Genomic DNA, 19,031 nt, shown 5'->3' with positions numbered 1-19,031 from the left:
TCGACTGCACCTCTTCCTAGAGATGCTGCCTGGCCTGCTGCGTTCACCAGCAACTTTTATGTGTGTTGCTTGAATTTCCAGCATCTGCAGAATTCCTGTTGTTATGAGAGAGTATGAATTTAGATTAGGCAGCGCAGAAAAAAACATTCAAAGAAGTCCACATCATCCGAGTTAGGAGCATATATGTTCGCCAGCACTACCAATGTATTATATAATTTCCCCGAGACAATGACGAAATGGCCGTTTGTATCTGATATTGTATTGTGGAGCTCAAAGGGAACATTTTGATTGATGAGAATTGAGACCTCCCCTGACTTTAGCCTGAAAAGTGGAGTGGAAGTGCTGCCCTGCCCATCGTGACATAAGACGGGAATTGTCAGAACTGCAAATGTGTGTTTCTTGTAGAAATGAAATTGCTGTATTAAACTGTTTGAGGTGTGAGAACACCTTCCTTCTTTTAACAGGGTGATTCAGTCCCTTGACATTGCAGCTTACAAAATTTAACGGACTAACCATTCTCCTTTAAAAGAGATACAGGTTGATGGGTATAAGTGGAGTCAAGATTTTGGGTTTCAGCTCTGGGGCAAAAGTGTTAAAACAAAGAGAAACAGGGCAGAAATAAATCCTGTAGAACAAGGACCTCTAAGGATTCTTAAAACTGTACCGGCATCGGAGTGCCCTCCCCCCATCCCCCCCCAACCCACAACAAGACAGCTGCCAGAGAGCATAGCAGCAAGCTCGTAAGAACAATAATCACCCAACACTACAACTTCCTGTCACTCGTAGCATCATCTTCAACTCCATTATTGATACTTAAAGGAAACAGTAAGCATTCCACACTCCTAAACTGACCTTGTGCTTAGTGAGAGACAAAACAATTCCCCCAAAGTTTATTAAACATGGCTCTGAAAAATGAACCATAAAACAGAAATATAAACTGAGAATTGAAGAAAAAATATGAAATAGTACCACAGAACACTACAGCACAGAAAACAGGCCATTCGGCCCTTCTAGTCTGTGCCGAAACATTATTCCGCTAGTCCCATTGGCCTGCATCTAGTCCATAACCCTCCAGACCTCTCCCATCCATGTACCTATCCAATTTATTCTTCAAACTTAAGAGTGAGCCCGCATTTACCACGTCAGATGGCAGTTCGTTCTACACTCCCACCACTCTCTGAGTGAAGAAGTTCCCCCTAAACCTTTCCCCTTTCACCCTAAAGCCATGTCCTCTTGTACTTGTCTCTCCTAATCTAAGTGGAAAGAGCCTATTCACATTTACTCTATCTATACCCCTCATAATTTTGTAAACCTCTATCAAATCTCCCCTCATTCTTCTACGCTCCAAGGAATAAAGTCCTAACCTGTTCAATCTTTCCTTGCAACTCAACTCCTGAAGACCCAGGAACATCCTAGTAAATCTTCTCTGCGCTCTTTCAATCTTACTGATATCCTTCCTATAGTTAGGTGACCAGAACTGTACACAGTACTCCAAATTTGGCCTCACCAATGTCTTACACAACCTCCCAATAACATCCCAACTCCTATACTCAATACTTTGATTTATGAATGCCAGGATGCCAAAAACCTTCTTTACAATCCTGTCTACCTGTGACACCACTTTCAGGGAGTTATATATCTGAACTCCCTGATTTCTTTGTTCCTCCGCACTCCTCAGTGCCCTACCATTTACTGTGTATGTCCTACCTTGATTTGTCCTTCCAAACTGGAACACCTCACACTTGTCTGCATTAAATTCCATCTGCCATTTTCTGGCCCATTTTCCAGTTGGTCCGGATCCCTCTGCAAGCTTTGAAAGCCTTCCTCACTGTCCACAACGCCTCTAATCTTAGTGTCATCAGCAAACTTGCTGATCCAATTTACCACATTATTATCTAGATCATTGATATAGACAGCAAACAACAATGATCCCAGCACACCACTAGTCACAGGCCTCCAGTCTGAGAAGCAACCATCCATTACCACTCTCTGTCTTTTCCCACACAGCCAAATTCGAATCCAGTTTACAACCTCACCTACTGTCTGAACTTTCTGAACTAACCTCCCATGTGGGACCTTGTCAAAGGCCTTACTAAAGTCCATGTAGACAAACAGACTTTACCCAAAAATAAACAGACTTTACCCAGTGCTCTTCCCACGAAAGGTTGTAGAGTTCACTGAATTGAAGGTAAAAGGAAATACTCTCTCAAGAGAGCAGTCTGAATGAATGTTATTCCACTTATCGTTGTAGAGTTCACTGAATTGCGTGGTAGTCAGTATCTAACCCAGCCAAACCAAACCAGACCTCGCTTTCCAAGCACGCTAATGTTACCTGGCAGAGAGTATGGGAGAAAAGTATTTTCTGAAGAATTCGGTATAGTGGGGAGGCTGTTGTTGCATTTCCGTGCTTCGTCTACCGAGCGTAGACAGTTCTTGTCACCGCTGGGATGTGTGATACGGAGCCGTGCAGGGTATAGTAGAGAAGGCCTGAGTCCTCGGTTGTATAGCGCCATTATTACTTCTCTGTACTCGGCTCGCAGGCTCAAAACTTCGGGAGAGTAGTCCTCCACAACCCGAATCTGCTGGCCGTGGTATTCTAGCTTCCCCCTCTGCTGGGTCTCTCTCACCAGGGGATCTTTAATCTGGTAGTGGAACAGGCGAAGAATGACTGGGCACGGTCTCTGTCCTGGGGCTGGTTTAGCTGCTAGTGAATGGTGGGCTCCATCAATCTCCGGCGGGGATGGGAGCGTCTCCTTCCCGAAGATCTCACAAAGCAGACTGGAAAAAAATTCAGTAGGATGCCCGCCTTCAATAGATTCCGGCAGGCCCAGGATGCATAGGTTCTGTTGTCTGCTCCGGCCCTCCAGGTCAGTAACTTTAGCCATTAGCTTGATATTATTTTCACGTAAACTGGAGCAAATGTTTTCCAGCTCACTGACGCGCTAGCTCAGGTCGTCCGTAGCAAGCTCGAGAGAGGGTAGGTGTTGGGCGTGATCCTCCACTTTGCATTGGATTTGGTTGAGTTTCGTTTCCAGCAGACTGAAACAAGATTTAAATTCGGCCGCTAATGCCTCACAGTGTTGGTCTAGCAGCGTGGAGATAGCCTCAACTGTCAAGCCAGCTGCCGAATCTTCTTTCTTCCCGGATTTAGTACTGTTTGAGGTCGTTGTGAAGTGAGCATAGTCACAAGCAGAGGGAAGAGCAAAAAGTCCCAACAGTTTGGTATGAGAAAAGGGGGAAGAAGGAGTGTGGAAATAAAATGTAGAATGGAGCGCCCGTTCTCTGCAACTACTCTTATGTGCCTGCCAACTGAACATCCTTTTTGTTTTGAGATTATCGGTGAATGTCTTTGTTTAAGGAGATTTCCAGAAAACATTTAATTATATTTCAAATAAAAAAATTAGTAGCAGAAGCAAATATGGATTTGGAGAGAACCTAACAATGTGCATTGTTAATTGGTTGGGAGAAAGGAAATGGAGAATGGTAATAAAGGAAACGAAGTTTGATTGACAGGGTGGAGCAAGTGATGGAACCATGAGAATCTTTCCAGCATGTTATTTGTATAAAGGAGGTGACAGCTAGTTCTCCAGATGTCACTATATTTAGAGGGAGGGCAACTAGCATGGGACCAGGAAACTACAAAGAGATGTTTATGAATTGAGCAGACAAAATTGGGAAAGCTGGAGATAACTGTGAGAAAGTGAGAGGTTGTGGAGGAACCAGGGAATGGAAATGTGTAGAGGAGAGGTACAAACATAATCATATAAAGAATGGAATGTTGTTTTTTGTCCTAAAGAGAATTAAAACAAAATACAATGATGCTAGAAACTTTGAACCCTGTAGAATTTTCTCTATTTCTGCATAAATATGACCTAAAATGTGATCAGATCTTCATGCAACTCCTAAAACTAGATAAAGAGAACCCAATTAAATAAACAACACAAAAACATTATACTTGTTCATCTCTTTATTGAGAAAATTATCTAGTATTACAAGTATTTGATTAAAAAGGTATGTGAACCTTTGCGGTATGACCCCCTTGTACAGCAATAACTTCAACCAAACCTTTCTGGTAACCGTTGATCCGTCCTGCACATCATCTTGGAGGAATTCTAGGCCATTCCTCCTTACAAAACTGCTTCAACTCTGGGATGTTGGTGGGCTTCCTTGCATGAACTACTAGTTTTTAACTCAGCATAATCCCTAAAGCAAGATTCTAATAACAAACAGAATATTATTGTTTTCTTCTATAGTGAGCAATGTCGGTACCATCACCGGTACCCAAGCGTGTGCAAAGCAATACCAAAGACACAGACCAAAGTTACCCCGAAAGCTTCACATTTCATCCGACATTGGACAACCCACAGGTTCTCTCTCTCTCTGGCAAGGGAGAGGGAGGTGTCCCCCATTTTCACAGCGAGCAGGAGACATAACAACAACTCGCTGGTTTACAATCTTAAAAGTCTGATCGTTGCTTTTTTCAAGCTCTGTGTCCGAAGATCACAAAGACCTCGGGTCTGCGGGCCCACAGCAAAAGATTTTCCGGCCTCCCCGACGACACATAAGTCTCCTGCCATTACACTGACCCTCGATCCGCCCATCTCCGGAGCCCCGAGATCTCAGGCTTCTGAACACGATCAAGATTCTCAGGCCAAATCCTTGGCATGTCAAATAGCGGCCAGTCATGGATCCCCGAGAATGGGTCCCATTCCCACAAAGAACTGAAGCCTACATGTAACTCCAGGTCAGGGTCTTCACAAGAACCCTGAAAGAAAAAGATAAAGATATTAAAGATAGAAATAGCAAGTCCTCAAAATTCTTAAGAGGAAGGGTGAGTGATCAGAGGTTGTGGTCCATGTAGGTACCAGTGACATAGGTAGGAAGAGGGACGAGGATCTGCAAGTAAGTTCAGGGAGTTAGGTGCTAAGTTAAATGGCAGGACCTCCAGGGTTGTGATTTCAGGATTGTTACTCATGCCGCATGCGAATGAGGCCAGAAATAGGAAGATTGTATGTTTTAACACGTGGCTAAGAAGTTGGTGCAGGAGGGAGGGCGTAAGATTTTTGGATCTTTGGGCTCTCTTCCAGGGAAGGTGGGACCTGTATGGAAAAGATGGTTTGCACCTGATCTGGAGAGGCATTAATACCCTAGCTGGAAGGTTTGCTAGTGCTGGATGGGGGGAGCGAGGGGGTTTAAACTACAGTTGCAGGAGGATGGAAACCAGAGTGCCAGAACAGTTAGTGGAGAGGTTGTGGAGACCTCCCAGTCAGTATGTGGAACGTTAAAATCACCTACTGTAACACACTTATGCTTCTTGCAACCTTAAGCTCTGTGATCTCTACAAATTTGTTCTTCTAAATCCATTCACATGGTCACACTTTCTTATTCCTCAGTTCCAGCCTTAGAGCCTCAGCAGATGAGTTCTGCACTTTGGCCTGACTGAGCACTGCCTTGGCCTTTTCCCTGACTAGTGATGCCACTCCTCCTCCTCCTCTAATCCCTCCCGCTCTCTGGTGTCTAAACCAGCGGATCCCGGAATATTGAGCTGCCAGGCCTACAAAGAAGTTTCACCGTTGGCTACAATATCATAATTGCAGGTGTTGGTCCATGCTCTGAGCTCATCCGCCTTTCCTATGGTATTTCTTGTATTGAAATATATACACAGTTCAGGACGTTAGTCGTTTCTTTTGATTCCTGACTTCGTCTGGAATCTTAAGGCCTGAGGACTTAACAACGTCTGTCTCCACAAACTGTTCTGGCATTCCAGTTCCCATCCTCCTGAAACTCTCTAGTTTAAACTCCACCAGCACTACCAAACCTTCCAGCTAAGATCCACTTCCAGTTCAGGAGCAAACCATCCCTTCTGTACGGGTCCCACCTTCCCTGGAAGAGAGCCCAATGATCCAAAAATCTTACGCCCTCCTCCCTCCTTCCTGCACCAGCTCCTTAGCCACATGTTAAACTGTATAACCTTCCTAGTTCCAGCTTCACTAGCACATGGCATGGGTAGCAATCCTGAGAACACAACCCTGGAGGTTGGGGCCCTTTAACTTAGCACCTAACACCCTGAATTCCTTTAGCAGAACTTTGTCACTCTTCCTACCTGTTTCATTGGTACCTAAATGGACCACAACCTCTGGCTGTCCACCCCCCCGCTTCAGAATGCTGAGGACTCGATCCGAGATGTCCCAGACTCTGGCACCTAGGAAGCAATATACAGTTCGAGAATTTTGTTCTCGTCCACAGAACCGCCTTTCTGTTCCCCTAACTAACGAATCCCCTTTTGCCGCAGCCTCACCTCTTCCCTCTGAATTGCAGAATCAGACTCAGTGCCAGAAACCTGACCACTGTGACTCTCCTCTGCTACGTACCCCCCCCCCCAACAGTGTCCAAACTGTTCGCAACCATAGGGTACTCTGCACTGTTTGTTTAACTCCTTTCCCCTTCCTGACTGTCACCTAGTTCCCTGTGCTTTGCACCTTGGGTGTAACTACCTCTCTGTATGTCCTAACTGTCACCCCCAAATGATCTGGAGCTCATCCAGTTCCTGTTCCAGCTCTTTAAGACAAAGTGTTGGAAGCTGCAGCTGGATGCGCTTCTCACGGGTGTAGTTGTCAGGGACACTTGAGGTCTCTGTGTCTTCCAACATACTGCAAGATTAGGGATAGTTCAGCATGGTTATGTGCGTGGTAGGTCGAGTCTAACCAAACTTACGGGCTTTTTTGAGGAAGTTGCCAGGAAAGTTGGTGAAGGCAAGGCAGTGGATGTTGTCTACATGGACTTTAGCAAGGCCTTTGACAAGGTCTGGCGCGGGAGGCTGATTCAAAAGGAGATAGTAAATTGGATTAGACATTGGCTTTGTGGGAGAAGCCAGAGAGTGGTAGTAGATGGTTGCCTCTCTGACTGGAGGCCTGTGACTAGTGGTGTGCCGCAGGGATCAGTACTGGGTCCGTTGTTGTTTGTCATCTGTATCAATGATCTGGGTGATGATGTGGTTAATTGGATGCAATGTGAAGAGGTAATTTATTTGTCAGTCGAACACTTCTGCTCTGCCTATTCGAACGATGCAGCAGCTCTTTCCCATTGGTTGCCTTATGTGCCGTGGCACTGGTGTCAGTCTTTGGGAGCCTCATGGGCTTCTCCTTTGTCTGGAGGGAGTCCTCTTCACCCTAAGGTCACGACCAGTGCTGAAGAGCCATTGGGAAAGTGCTGCAGATATAGGAGGGCCCATTCACACACTATGCTAGGAATCTGTTGGATGTTTAGTTTTGTAGTTGTGTAACTTGGGGAGACTTAATGAAGTACCTGTTGAGTTTGAAGTGTTACTGACTGTTTAGTATTGTAGTTTTTGTAATTTAGGGTGGCTTAGATGTTTGATCAAATGTTTTACTGTTATCTGTAAGTAAATGGTTAATGTGCTTATTAGTAATCAGTGTCTCTTGTCTCACTTACCAAACCTGCTTTCTTGAAACATTTGGCACAGTGAGCAGGGTTTGGCGATTGAACAGACGATGAATATCTTTAGAAGGTTAATTAAAAGAGAGAACACACCCCTCCTCACATATGAGCAATGCTGAGTCGCAGGGTGGACCGACACCAGTGTTGGATTTGGGAGCCTAGATGTAGAGATGCCCGTAGATTGGTTACATCAGTTGGATTCCCCTGGGGTTGAAACTGGACACCACATTGTGTCCATACTTAACAGGCTAGGATTCTCCAGGAAAAGGGACAGTGGAAGGGGTGCTCTCTGGCTGCTTGCAGCTGTCATAAAGTACCAGCACAACATGATCACACAGAAGTGGCAGGAGATAGGGCCCTTTAGAATGAGGTGGAGATGCTGCACCAGTGCTGTGCCACCATAGGGGAAGTCGCCCGGCTGGCTAAGACCCGTGCCACACAGCTAGAGGAAGTGCGGAGAGAGCCAGTTAGAGGTGGTTTGACAGGCTAATTGGCATCCGGGTCCCATTAAGGTCTGAGCCTTGATGCGGTGGGATGATGAACCCACCTCATGGAATGGGGATGGGAATGTCTGGCTGGATGGTGAGAATGGGTGAGAATGGGTAAGAGTGGAGTTCTAGGATTCTCCCTTTAATGATCGCCTTCTCCTCTACTCTCCTGAAGCAGTAAGAGACAGGCCGCCATGGGGGACATTGGCCTGCAGCCGCTTCCTCTTAGGAGGGAGCGAAGGAGGAGGATGAGGAACGTGTGGGGAGTGGTACAACAGGCCCCTTCATGACACAGAGATCAGGGAATTCTCCACTAAGGAATCGGTGACAGGTACAGACAGAAGCCTGGAGAGTCTCTGACCATGTGGTTATTAAGGATATGGGATGAGAGGGATACCAGAGTGAGCCCATCTAATAGAGATATGGGTGTTTTCAGGTGCCTTGCATCCCAACACGCGATCAGTAATGCCCTTGCATCCCATGAGTATCATGCATCGTTATGGGATCGGGTGGCAGTAGCAGTCAGGATCAAGTACCCGTCTGTCATTACAGCCTTGTATGGTGATGGTGATGGTGATGGTGATAACTCACTGGAGGATTCTGAACTAACCCCTGTGAGGCCACTTGGTCACAGCAGCAGTCCTCACTTGAAAGGAGTGATGTTGGCTTTAAAAAGACCAGCAGTTGGATGTCCCATTAATACAGCCATTCCATATCGCAGTGTTTGGTGCATGTAGAAGAAAGTGCGTGTAGACAGGTGTGGAAGCGGGTTAAGGAGACGGGGAGTGGAGGATCCGGGGGATCCGGCTTGGTCTGTAAGGAAATGTTTCTGATGTTGCTCGAAGCTGGGGTCCTGAAGGAGCAGGTAAATGGGGTTCCCACTCCCACCCTTTCTGCAGTGTGAGGGCCAAGGAAAGAGAGCTCAGGATTCCACGAAAGGGTTGTTCTTCAAGTCCTCTCTGAAAAAGGGCTCCTTTTGTCCTCCGTATTCCTCACATTCTGTATATTCACATCCCTGTATCCCTTGCAGGAGGCTCTGTAAAAGGCAGTGATGGCAGGGGCAGCAGGCATCAGTGGGGGTGGGGGGGAACATAGCACCTTCCCACCTCACCCACATAGGGAGGAGGTCATTGGGCTTGCACTCCCTCTTCCTATAATAAAGTGTGAATGGTTTGAGTTAGTGAGTGGCCACACATCAGCTGGTTGAGTGTATGTATGTGAGTGAAGGTTGCGCCTTTAAGTGGTTGTGTGAATGTGTTAATGTGCTGGGACCCCACCCAGTTGTTTTTTTCACTGGGAGTTAACTATTTGTTCTAAATTCTGTAGTTACTTGCAAAGCTTCTACGAGCCTGGATCTTTGTTTGTCCTGTCTGTATTTTTAATTTGTTTTGTCATCTGCTTTCCATAAAATTGGGTTCAGGGAGAGACCCCGATTCCACACTGGCCATGTGGAATCCAGGTTAAGGTGATGGAAATCTGTACATCTTTATTCTGGATATGAGATGCCCACATTTCAGAGGGAAATGTGCATTTGGGGAAATTGCTCATTGGTGGACAGTTAATTTGGGAATTTGGATGTCATGTTTTAGAAGACTTGGGGAGCAATCCTAAAAGTTGTTGTTTTTGCTAACACACACTGCTTTTTGTCTAATCAGGAGCGAGTGAGTTTGTGTTTCCCTAACACCAGGAGTTCTGCAGATGCTGGAAATTCAAGCAACACACATCAAAGTTGCTGGTAAACGCAGCAGGCCAAGCAGCATCTATTGGAAGAGTTTCAGTCGACGTTTCAGGCCGAGTCCTGACGAAGGGCCAATAGATGCTGCCTGGCCTGCTGCGTTTACCAGCAACTTTGATGTGTGTTGCTTGTGTTTCCCTAATTACGGAATGGCAAAGTGATGGATGCTGGTGGCAGTGGTGATGACGCTGATCTGTGGTGGGCGGTCGTTTTACATGGATGGTGTATGAATATGCAAGCAGGACTAATGTGCTGGATTGCTTGATTTGTTTGAGGACTCCAAACCACACCACAGATGGGATGCTATTCATTTCGATCCTTTTCAATGATAAAGAAAGAGACTGCTGGGGAAAATTGTCCAGCTTCTTGGGTCTTAGCATTCTGTTTTGGGGGAAGCCAGGAGGGACGAGCTTATTCAGGACAACCTCTCCCCATAGTACGGTGGCACCCTTGAGGAACTTGAGCCTTAGTAACTCCCAGTGGAGTAAGGGCTTTAAGGACTGGTATTTCCCTATAGCAGCGGTCCCCAACCACCGGGCCGCGGACCGGTACCAGGCCGCAGAGCATGCTGTACCGGGCCGCGAGGAAACGATATGGTTTGGCGATAGGAGTCAGCTGCACCTTTCCTCATTCCCTGTCACGCCCACTGTTGAGCTATTACGCATGCGAGGTCATTACCCGCGCGTCATCCATTTCAGCGCAGGAAGAAGATCAACTCCTGGAGCTTGCAAATGACGACGGGCTGAAAAGTATGTTTGACATGACATCTCTGCCGGCATTCTGGATCAAAGTCAAGGGCGAATATCCTGAGATAGCCATGAAAGCACTGAAAACATTGCTTCCATTTCCAACATATCTCTGCAATGAATGCAACGAAAACTAAATTGCGGAATAGACTGGACATAAGGAACCCCGTTCGAGTATCGCTGCCACCCCTCGATAGAACCGTCTTGTTGCAGGGAAACAAGCCCAGGGCTCCCACTGATTCAGCAATATTAGTGTGTTGCAATGATTTTATATGTTCACACGGGGAAAATATGTGTTTAATATCCAAATGATACTTAAAATGTTATGATGCTATTGACTTATATAACTATATAACAATTACAGCACGGAAACAGGCCACCTCTGCCCTTCTAGTCCGTGCTGAATGCTACTCTCACCTAGTCCCACCAACCTGCTCTCAGCCCATAACCCTCCATTCCTTTCCTGTCTATATACCTATCCAGTTTTTCTTTAAATGATAATATCGAACCTGCCTCTACCACTTCTACTGGAAGTTCATTCAACATTTACTTCAAGCTCCCCTGCCCTCCCCTGATAATTGACTTATCACTATATTAATGCTAGGAAAATATGCGCTGTGTGTTTAATATTAAATTCGTTAGATAAACTCTTTTAGAAACAAAATTGAGTGTATTAGCTAATTATCATCTATATTCCAGTCATGATTCACACCCCCCCGAACAGAATCGCCAAAAATGATTTGTAGAAAAAAATTGTACACGCATGTGCAAGTTACACATGCGCACTGGTGCCCGCGCAAGGCTTCATGGTCATTGTAGTCTTTCTCGGGGAAAACCCAGCGTATTTGACTGCTACTCTTGTCCGTTGACAACCCAACCCCCCAGTCGGCTGATCCGCAAGAATATTGTCAATATGAAACCGGTTCGCAGTGCGAAAAAGGTTGGGGATCCCTGCCCTATAGACTTATTTCTTGAACTGGAAGGTCCCAACTCTTAAAGTAATGCCCCATCTGGCAGGGATGGGAAAGGTATGCTGGTGTAGGTGTCATGATAAGCACACGTGCAACCAGTCAGTGAGAAGGAACAGTATCCTGGGCGACCGTCTATGCTGAATGGTGCTGTGGTTGGCATTCCCTAAACTCGGAATGGCACTTACTGGATATGCAGCTCCCACGCCTATCCTGTGAGGTGGTATGGCTGCTGTGGTCTGGGATGAGCACCCTACTTGTGCTGGTCAGTGTAGTAAGAGGACTATCACTGAGCAAGAAAGGTTGTAGATGATGGCCTTTCCCAGTACGGTATGCCCAAACTGTTCCAGGAACTGAAATGAATGGCGTTAGAATACCTTTTGCAAAGAAAGGAGGCACTTATGTTATCGGTCAAGAATGCTGCACCTACATTCCTGACGAGTTGGGGAACATCACTCACCTGGCTGATCACATCTGACAGTCGGTGGATAACGTTAAGTGAGGGACCAGCTCCATGCTTCGGGGGAAGGCTGGTGGACTACTGTAGTATACTAAGGAGTGACTATTTGGGTTTACAGTACTGGGTATTGTACTTTAGTGTTTTATATGTACAAACGTTTGTAGTTTAATGGGGCGTTTGCAGGGGTCGTACTAGTCTGGGTGCCGGATTGTTATGGTGTCACGTCTTTCGAGGGGTGGAAGGTAATGTGAAGGGTTAATTTACTAGTCAGTCGAAAGCCGTTTCTGCTGTGCCGGTCATCGATTGTCCCATTCAAAGGATGCAGCAGCTCTTTCCCATTGGATGCCTTGTGTGCCATGGCACTGCTGTTCGGATTTGGGTGCCTCGGGGGCTTTTCCTTTGTCTCCAGGGGCTCCTCTTCACACTGAGGTTGCAACCAGTGCTGAAGAACCGTTGGCAAAGTGCTGCAGATATAGGAGGGCCTACGTGCACTCTTAGCTAAGTTGAATGTTTAGTTTTGTACATGTTTAACTTGGGGAGACTTAATGAGGTACCTGTTTGAAGTTTTCTGGATGTTTAGTACTGATAAAGTATGTAAAAGGGTTAACACTTCGTTAAACAATAGCAACCTGTTTTTCTGAAAGAAACCGCTGATGGGTATTGGGGACATAAAAAATGATTCTTGGACTCGTGTAACGAATGGGTTAAAATTGCGTACAAAGGTCTGTTTATTCTGCTCTGAGTAATCCTGCATGAGGCAAATTTCAGACTAATGACCTTGCAGGTGTCTCCCTGACTATGTTATGCTCTGGCGGTTAGGGTCTGCTTATCGGTCGCACACATCCTGACTTATGGTTTCCCATGTATTGAGCTAAGTACCCTCATTGTTTAGCAAAAGGGAGAACACACTCACAAAGACAGGGATGAACATATGTCTGTAATTAAAACTTCGATTTAGTGGACTGTCTTATCGAAGTAATTAAGTTTTGCTCCAACAGACTTGGTGGGCATACTAGTTCTAATAACATCTTACGATAGTAATGTATGGGGCTTAGTATGTATAAATATATGGCTGTATCCTGACTAAGTCAGTCCCACTTATCAGAGGGTGACATGCTTCCCCTTTGACAACTGAGTCTCAAGTTCCTGCAGGAGAATGCGCAGTAAACTGTGGTGACGATAAGAAGCTGGTCTTCTGAGTTTTACTCAGATTTGACTTTAAGAAACAGATGTGCTAATTTTGTTCAAGCAACACACATAAAAATGCTGGTGAACGCAGCAGGCCAGGCAGCATCTCTAGGAAGAGGTACAGTCGACGTTTCGGGCCGAGACCCTTCGTCAGGACTAACTGAAAGAAGAGATAGTAAGAGATTTGAAAGTGGGAGGAGGAGGGGGAGATCCAAAATGATAGGAGAAGACAGGAAGGGGACGGATGGAGCCAAGAGCTGGACAGGTGATTGTCAAAAGGGATATGAGAGGATCATGGAATGGGAAGCCTAGGGAGAAAGAAAGGGGGAGGGGGAAGCCCAGAGGATGGGCGAGGAGTATAGTGAGAGGGACAGAGGGAGAAAAAGGAGAGAGAGAAAAAAAATTATATATATATATATAATAATAAATAAATAACGGATGGGGTATGAAGGGGATGTGGGGCATTAACGGAAGTTAGAGAAGTCAGTGTTCATGCCATCAGGTTGAGGCTACCCAGACGGAATATAAAGTGTTGTTCCTCCAACCTGAGTGTGGCTTCATCTTACCTCCAACCTGAGTGCTAATTTTGTTATTCAATACTGAGCAATATTTCTTCTTGAAGGTAGCTAGCTAGGGTTTCAGGGTGCTTATCTCCTTGTGCAGTCATGCATAGAGATTGGACAGCTCCAGTCTGTTTTGAGCATTTAGGCCATTATGCCTATTCTGTAATTTGTCTTTCAGTACTGTCAAGCAACAGATAAAGCCTGACTCCAGCTAGGTATGTGTTGGGGGTGGGGGGTATCTGAATGAATGTATCTCTTCTACAAGGGGATTGTGAGTTAGTTGGTGGATCGGGCAGGAACAGTCACAGACAGACTGTTCCTGTTTGAGCGACTAACTGAGTAAGCCCCGGGTGCTTTGAATAAAGAGTTTGTACATATACGGTCTCTGAGTGACTTTATCCGGATTTGACTTCCACAGTATCATAGTTCTGTAACTTAGGGTGACTTAGATGTTTGATTGAATCTTTTAGTGTTTTCTGTAAATAAATATTTTAATGTGCTTATTCATAATCATGTCTTCTCTCTCACTGACCAAACCCGTAAACCTGTTACCTTGTAACACTGGATCAGTAAATTTGCAGTTGACACCAAGATTGGGTGTGCTGTGGACAACAATAAAGACTATCAGTCATTGCAGAGAGATCTGGACCAGCTGGAAAAATGGCAGATGAAATTTAGTGCAGACAAGTGTGAGGTGTTGCACCTTGGTAGGATCAGCCGGGGTCGGTCTTACATTGTGAACGTCAGGGCAGTGAAGAGTGTGGTAGGACAGAGGGATCTGGGAATACAGGTCCTTGGTTCATTGAAAGTGATGGCACAGGTAGATAGGGTTGTAAAGAAAACTTTTGGCATATCGGCCTTCATAAAATCAAAGTATTGAGAATGGTAGTTGGGATGTTATGTTGAAGTTGTTGTGTAAGACGTTGGTGAGGCCTAATTTGGTGTGCAGTTTTGATCACCTATCTACAGGAAAGATGTGAATAAGGCTGAAAGAGTACAGAGAAAATTTACAAGGATGTTGCTGGGTCTGGAGGACCTGAATTATAAGGAAAGACTGAATAGATTATGATTTTATTCCTTGGAGCATTGAAGCTTGAGGGGAGATTTGATAGAGGTAGACAAAATTATAATGAGTATATATAGGGAAAATGCAAGCAGGCTTTTTCCACTATGGTTGGTGGGACTACAACTAGGGGGAATAGGTTAAGGGTGAAAGGTTTAAGGTAGACATGATGGGCAACTTCTTCACTCAGAGAATTGTGAGAGTGTGGAACGTACTGCCAAAACAAATGGTGGATGCAAGCTCTATTTTAACCTTTTAAGTGAAGTTTGGATAGTTACATGGATGGTAAGAGCATGGAGGGCTGTGGTCCAGGTGCAGGTCAATAGGAGTAGGCAGTTTAAATGGTTCAGCATGGACACGATGGGCAGAATGGTCTGTTCCTGTACTTTTACAACTCTATGACTTTTCCTCTGTGATGCTGATTTAGGGATATTGGCTTTTAACATAGTACTAACAAATTGGAATAGACAGGTGTTTTATGGTTGGCGGTGAGTGGAGAGCAGAGTGCTACAGGGGTTAGTGCTGGACCAGCAATTTTCATGGTGCACATTAATGATTTGGAAGAGGGGACAAAGTGTAGCATATGTAAGTTTGCTGATGACCCCAAATTCAGTATGAAAGCAGATTGTGCAGAGGATTTGGAGAGTCTACAGAGATATCGATAGGGTAAGTGAGTGGGCAAAGATCGAAGTTGTCTAGAAAGCTGGAGTTGATGCTCCAGCCTCTTGAAGTACTTCATGACGTGGATGTTGCAGCCAGTGGGCAGTCATTATGAAAGCACATTATCTTGTGTTTCTTGGGTATTGGAATGATAATGGTATTAAAGTAGGAGGGAACCACAGCCTGAAGCAGGGAGAGGTTAAAATGTCTCCAGATGCCCCTGCCAGCTGATCTGCACACAATCTAAGGACATGGCCAGGACACCATCTGGGCCCAATGCTTCCAGTGGATTCACTCTTCAGAAGACTGATCTTGCATGCCCGAAGGTGACTGTAAATTCAAGTGCATTGGAGACTGTCAGGGTGGGCAGTGGCATACCTGGTCCTTTCAAATGAAAGGTGGAGACAACTCAGCATGTACTATAGAAGGGAAATTGAAAATCTCACTGAGTGGTGCCCCAACAATAACCTCTCATTCAATGCCCGAAAGACCAAGGAGCTTATTATTGACTTCAGGAGGAGCAAAAGGAGGTCCATGAGCCAGTCCTCATTTGGGGATCAGAGATGGAGAGATGCAACAACTTTAAATTCCTTGGTGTTAACATTTCGGAGGATCCGCCCTGGGTCCAGCTGGTAAGTACCATGACGAACAAAGCACAGCAGCACCCCTGCTTTCTTAGAGGTTTGCAAAGATTCAGCATGCCATCTAAAATTATGACAGACTTTATAGTGTGATGGTGGGCATATTGACTGGTTGCATCACGGCTCGGTACGGAAACACTAATTCTCTTGAACAGAATATCCTTCAGAAAGGAGTGAATATAGCCCAATCCATCGCAGCCAAAGCTTCTCCACCATTGAGCACATCTGTCATAGGAAAGCAGCACCCATCTTCAAGAACTCCCACCATCCAGACCATGGTCTCCTATTGCTGTTGCCATAAGGAAGGTGGTACAGGAGCTTCAGGACCTGTACCACCAGGTTCAGGAAACGTTATTACCCCCCAGCCATTAGGCTCTTGAATCAGAGCGGACAACTTCACTTACCCAATCCCTGAACCGATGGACTCATTTTCAGAGACTTCATTTCATGTTCACAATATTTGTTGCTTATTTATCTATTATTATTATTATTTTTCTTTTTGTGTTTACACAGTTTGTGGTCTTTTACACATTGGTTGCTTGTCCGTCCTGTTGGGTGCGGCCTTTCATTGATTCTGTTGTGTTTCTTGGATTTACTGTGAATCCCCACAAGAAAAAGAACTTCAGGGCTGCATACAGTGACATAAATGTACTTTGACAATAAATTTACTTTGAACTTTTTTTTTGAAAACGTGCATGAAATAAGGGGGTTCCTGTTTTAGATGGAGATAGGGAGGAGCCTGACTGTCAATTACGACTCTTTAAAAATTCTCCACACCAGAAAGCTGTGTAGATACAGGCATTGAATATATTCAAGGCAAAGAGTGACAGGAATTTAACTTGCAAGGGAGTTAAGGGCAGGTGAAACAGGAGGAAAGTACTGTTGAGTCCAAGATTGGATTATTCCTGATCACATTGAATGATGATACAAGCTCAAGAGGACAATTGGTCTCTTCTTACTATTTTTTCCTTCTATTCTCTTGTTAGGCACATGGTATCACTTAAATTCAAAGACTTCTGTAGTTCTTGGTTTGGTCAGCTACTCCCTAGCTTAAGGATGCCCTCTTCACCGATGGTGACTGGGGGCTCGTACTTGCTTTCGTAAACTGCATCTCAGGGATAAAAAGTCTCTTATCTCTTGAAGAGAACTCCCTCAACCAAGCAGCTGCCTCCAGTTTTTTTGTGTAAATGTACACTGCAAGACATATTTAACATTTTCTTGTCTGATTCTTTGCTTTCTTTTACAGAAACACCTGCAATTTCTCGCACGACATCCATTCTCGCCACAACTCTGCTGTACTGCGCGCTCACAAACTTCACCATCTGAAAGAGGTGGAATTGCGCCAGATTCTGCTGCAGAATGATTCATCCCTGTTGCCTGAGGTAGGAGCTTTGTCACGCCTCCGGTTCCATTGATGTATTACCATTGCACTCCAAAGTCGTCTTAACTCCTGATGCGTGAGCCGAGGAGGCAGACCGTGACATATGATCTAATGAATGTTGAAAGGCTTACTTGGGCTTAATTTAGCCCCAGGTTCCTTGTCTGTTAGCTCTCCATAGTGTATTTTCTCTTTTTCCTGTATTCTCTTTTACTCTGTCATCGCCTCCAGCCTGATATATCCCAGATCTCTGCAATCTCCAGTTTTATCTTCTTGGTCATTCTTTATTTCTGCTCCCTTACCTCAGCTTTCTAAACCAGAGATACTGGGATGTCGCCCCTCAGCCTATCTTCCTCTCGTGTCAACCTCAAGGTCTTTTGGGGCGAGGAGGGTGGGGAACACTTGGTCAACTATTTCAGCATTCGATTCAGTGTGAAAATTCTGCTTGTTCTCATGCTTGTGAAACCCCGTGGAAAGTTTCCTCACATATTATTTATTCACTTATCTGGTTTTCCGGTCAAAAGTAGCATGCGTTGCCAACTCCGTTCCCCTGCCTTTGAGAAGATGGTGATAAGCTGCTGCTTTGAACTACTACAGTCCTTCTGAAGAGCACATTTCCACAGTGTTGTGGCATTGGGAGTTCCAGGATTTAGACACAGCAACAATGAAGGAACGGACATATTTCCAAAGGTGTAAGGGGTACAGATAAAAACTGTACCAGTACAATCAGCAGATTGTCTAGGGTCAGGCATTTACATATCAAAACAATTCTTTATGGCAGTCTTACAAATATTTAGGACTTCAGCTTGCAGTCCGAAAGACCTTTAGAAATATCAGATAACCTTATATACTTAATCTGCATATGCAAGCAGTGAAAACAAAAAAGAAACCTGATCCAATATGTTCAAATATCTGACATGCAACGTCTAGTTCACTTTCCAGTAGAAAACTTAATTTTTGATTGGCTCTTTTGAATCCATGTTTATTTTCTGGGAGTCAAAAATGGCAAGCAGACTTAATTTTAACTATCATTTATTTTAAAGTACAAACAAACGTGCAAATACTAATCAAACTAAACAAAGAGCTGAGAAACAAAGCAGAAGTGAATGAACAGCAAAGAATGGGAAGATAAAAATATGGTGCCTCTGAAAAAATTCCATCACTTTTATAGTTGAGATAAGAAAAGTTCCTTAGGTAAACTAAACCAATCAATGATTGCACGATTACATCACGTGGGTAATGTGCTAGTACTTAGCCAGCGAAAAATGAGAAAGGTTCGTTTAACCACTGTACCGCTTTGGGTCAGTAAGTGTTGATAAACCACCACATACTGTGCAAAAATACACTAGCTTGTTAAAAAGCACAAACAATTAGCTTGCAACGTTAGTCTTACATGAATTCATCTTATAAAAAACAACAGCACAAATTGCTCTTCATTGTTCAGAAATCTGTTTGTATGCAAATCTTTGTGCACAATCAAAACAGTGTCACAATTGAATAAACCTGGAGTTGGCAGTTTCCATTGTTTACTGGAAAGTATTTTAAACAGATCAGATGAAAAAGATGTGCAAACTAAAATGTTTCAAGTAGTCTGTGATTGATATCAGACATCAATAAGATGGTGTGTTCAGATCTTAATCTTAAAGAGATCAGCCATTTTCTCATAGCAATGTATGAGTCTGC

The 19,031-nt window shown here is 44.6% G+C and overlaps 1 protein-coding gene across 2 annotated transcripts in view; it reads left to right on the top strand.

Moving 5' to 3' along the window:
* parp12a (poly (ADP-ribose) polymerase family, member 12a) overlaps window positions 1-19,031 on the top strand; it is a 71,867-nt gene that overhangs the window by 9,440 nt on the left and 43,396 nt on the right. For both annotated transcript variants that reach the window (XM_072261346.1, XM_072261347.1), the window contains exon 2: window positions 17,217-17,352. In XM_072261346.1, coding sequence (XP_072117447.1) covers window positions 17,217-17,352 — 136 coding nt within the window. The remainder of the gene's footprint in view (window positions 1-17,216; window positions 17,353-19,031) is intronic.

This window comes from Mobula birostris, chromosome 6, assembly GCF_030028105.1.
Source record: "Mobula birostris isolate sMobBir1 chromosome 6, sMobBir1.hap1, whole genome shotgun sequence".
Classification (NCBI taxonomy): domain Eukaryota; kingdom Metazoa; phylum Chordata; class Chondrichthyes; order Myliobatiformes; family Myliobatidae; genus Mobula; species Mobula birostris.
The sequence above is the reverse complement of the archived record's forward strand: the minus strand, read 5'-3'. Positions and strand labels throughout refer to the sequence as shown.